The sequence below is a fragment of the Triticum urartu genome, unplaced genomic scaffold (assembly GCF_003073215.2).
Source record: "Triticum urartu cultivar G1812 unplaced genomic scaffold, Tu2.1 TuUngrouped_contig_4642, whole genome shotgun sequence".
Classification (NCBI taxonomy): Eukaryota; Viridiplantae; Streptophyta; class Magnoliopsida; order Poales; family Poaceae; genus Triticum; species Triticum urartu.
The window spans coordinates 5,653-6,838 of record NW_024115247.1 but is presented as its reverse complement, the minus strand read 5'-3'; the positions used below and the strand labels follow the sequence as shown (position 1 = coordinate 6,838).

Sequence of the window (1,186 nt, the reverse complement as noted above, 5' to 3'; positions counted from 1 at the left end):
AGAAGCAGTGGAAAATCTTGGAGACCTTTTGGTTTTGCCATCAAGACTGAAGGCAACTCTCAGGTGGAGCACAGCCGGACAGGTTCAGAGTTTCTATTGGTAAATGTAAAGCTGCACGAGAGCCCAATCTACCTAGCCGCCTTAATTTTGGATCGATCTCATTGTGCGGCACCTCCGGTTTATTTATTTCAGCACTTACTTGTCACCGAATTCACTGAAAATCCAAGTGGGCAGTTCTATTAATTTTCCTGCACGCTGTGATTCCATTTTGTATCTGCAATTTATAAACTCACTAGATCACCGGCGCAAATCCTTACACGGCCTTATGTATAGCGCATGCCCTCGTCGATCACCGTGGCACGCAGGATCGATCGCCAGGCAGGCAGCACACGGCCAGGTACAAAAATGTACAGAGGAGGAAATCGGCGGCGCCCGCCGATTAGGAGATGATGCACGAGTTGGGGTCCTCCTCGCCGCTGCAGGCGTGGTGGTACGGCGGCGGCGGGTACCAGTACGGAGGCGGGTACACCACCGGCTTGCTCTTCTCGCCCTCCTTCTTGTCGCCCTCCTTCTTCTCGCCTTCCTTCTTGGCGGCGTCCTTCTTCTCCTCCTTGGCCGGGCCGACGGTGACCATCTGCGCCGTGGGGAACTTGCTGCGCAGCCTTTCGACGAGGACGACGGGGTCGACGGTGCCGATGACCGTCATCTTCTGGTCCTTCATGTCCACGGCGATATGGTCGATACCTGAGGAAGAGCGACAGTTTTCGGTGAGCTGCATGATGAAAATTCTGGCGGAACCGGAGAAGAAGGAGAAGCAGGGGACTATTATTACCGTGGAGGGTGGAGACGACCTGCATCGCCTTCTGCTTCTGCCTGTCGTCGTGCACGTCCAGCTTCACCACAACCTGAATTCCACAGCCGCCAGCAAAACAAGATCAGCAAAAATGAAAGCAGAAGAGAGAGAGAGAGAGAGAGAGAGAGAGAGAGAGAGAGAGATCCCAATTCGGTTGACTGTATGGAACAAACCTTCTTCTCCGCCATGGATCCAACTCCAACCCGGCCGGCACTGACCGACTGACGAACGTTGGCGGGTGGGAGCTCAGGGAACCGGTGATGGGCAAGGAAGAAACCGCGGAATGATTTGGGAGGCAGGGCCGGCGTATTCTTATAGGCAGCCAGAGCGAGG

At 54.7% G+C, this 1,186-nt stretch overlaps 1 protein-coding gene across 1 annotated transcript; it reads right to left on the bottom strand.

Annotated features, from left to right (window-relative positions):
• Window positions 1–210: 210 nt before the first annotated feature.
• Window positions 211–1,186, bottom strand: LOC125528111 (heavy metal-associated isoprenylated plant protein 39-like). Its single transcript, XM_048692621.1, has 3 exons — window positions 1,027–1,186; window positions 833–905; window positions 211–744 (listed from the first exon to the last, which is right to left on the bottom strand). The coding sequence occupies exons 1-3, from the start codon at window positions 1,039–1,041 to the stop codon at window positions 440–442; spliced, it is 393 nt and encodes a 130-aa protein (XP_048548578.1). The 5' UTR covers window positions 1,042–1,186; the 3' UTR covers window positions 211–439.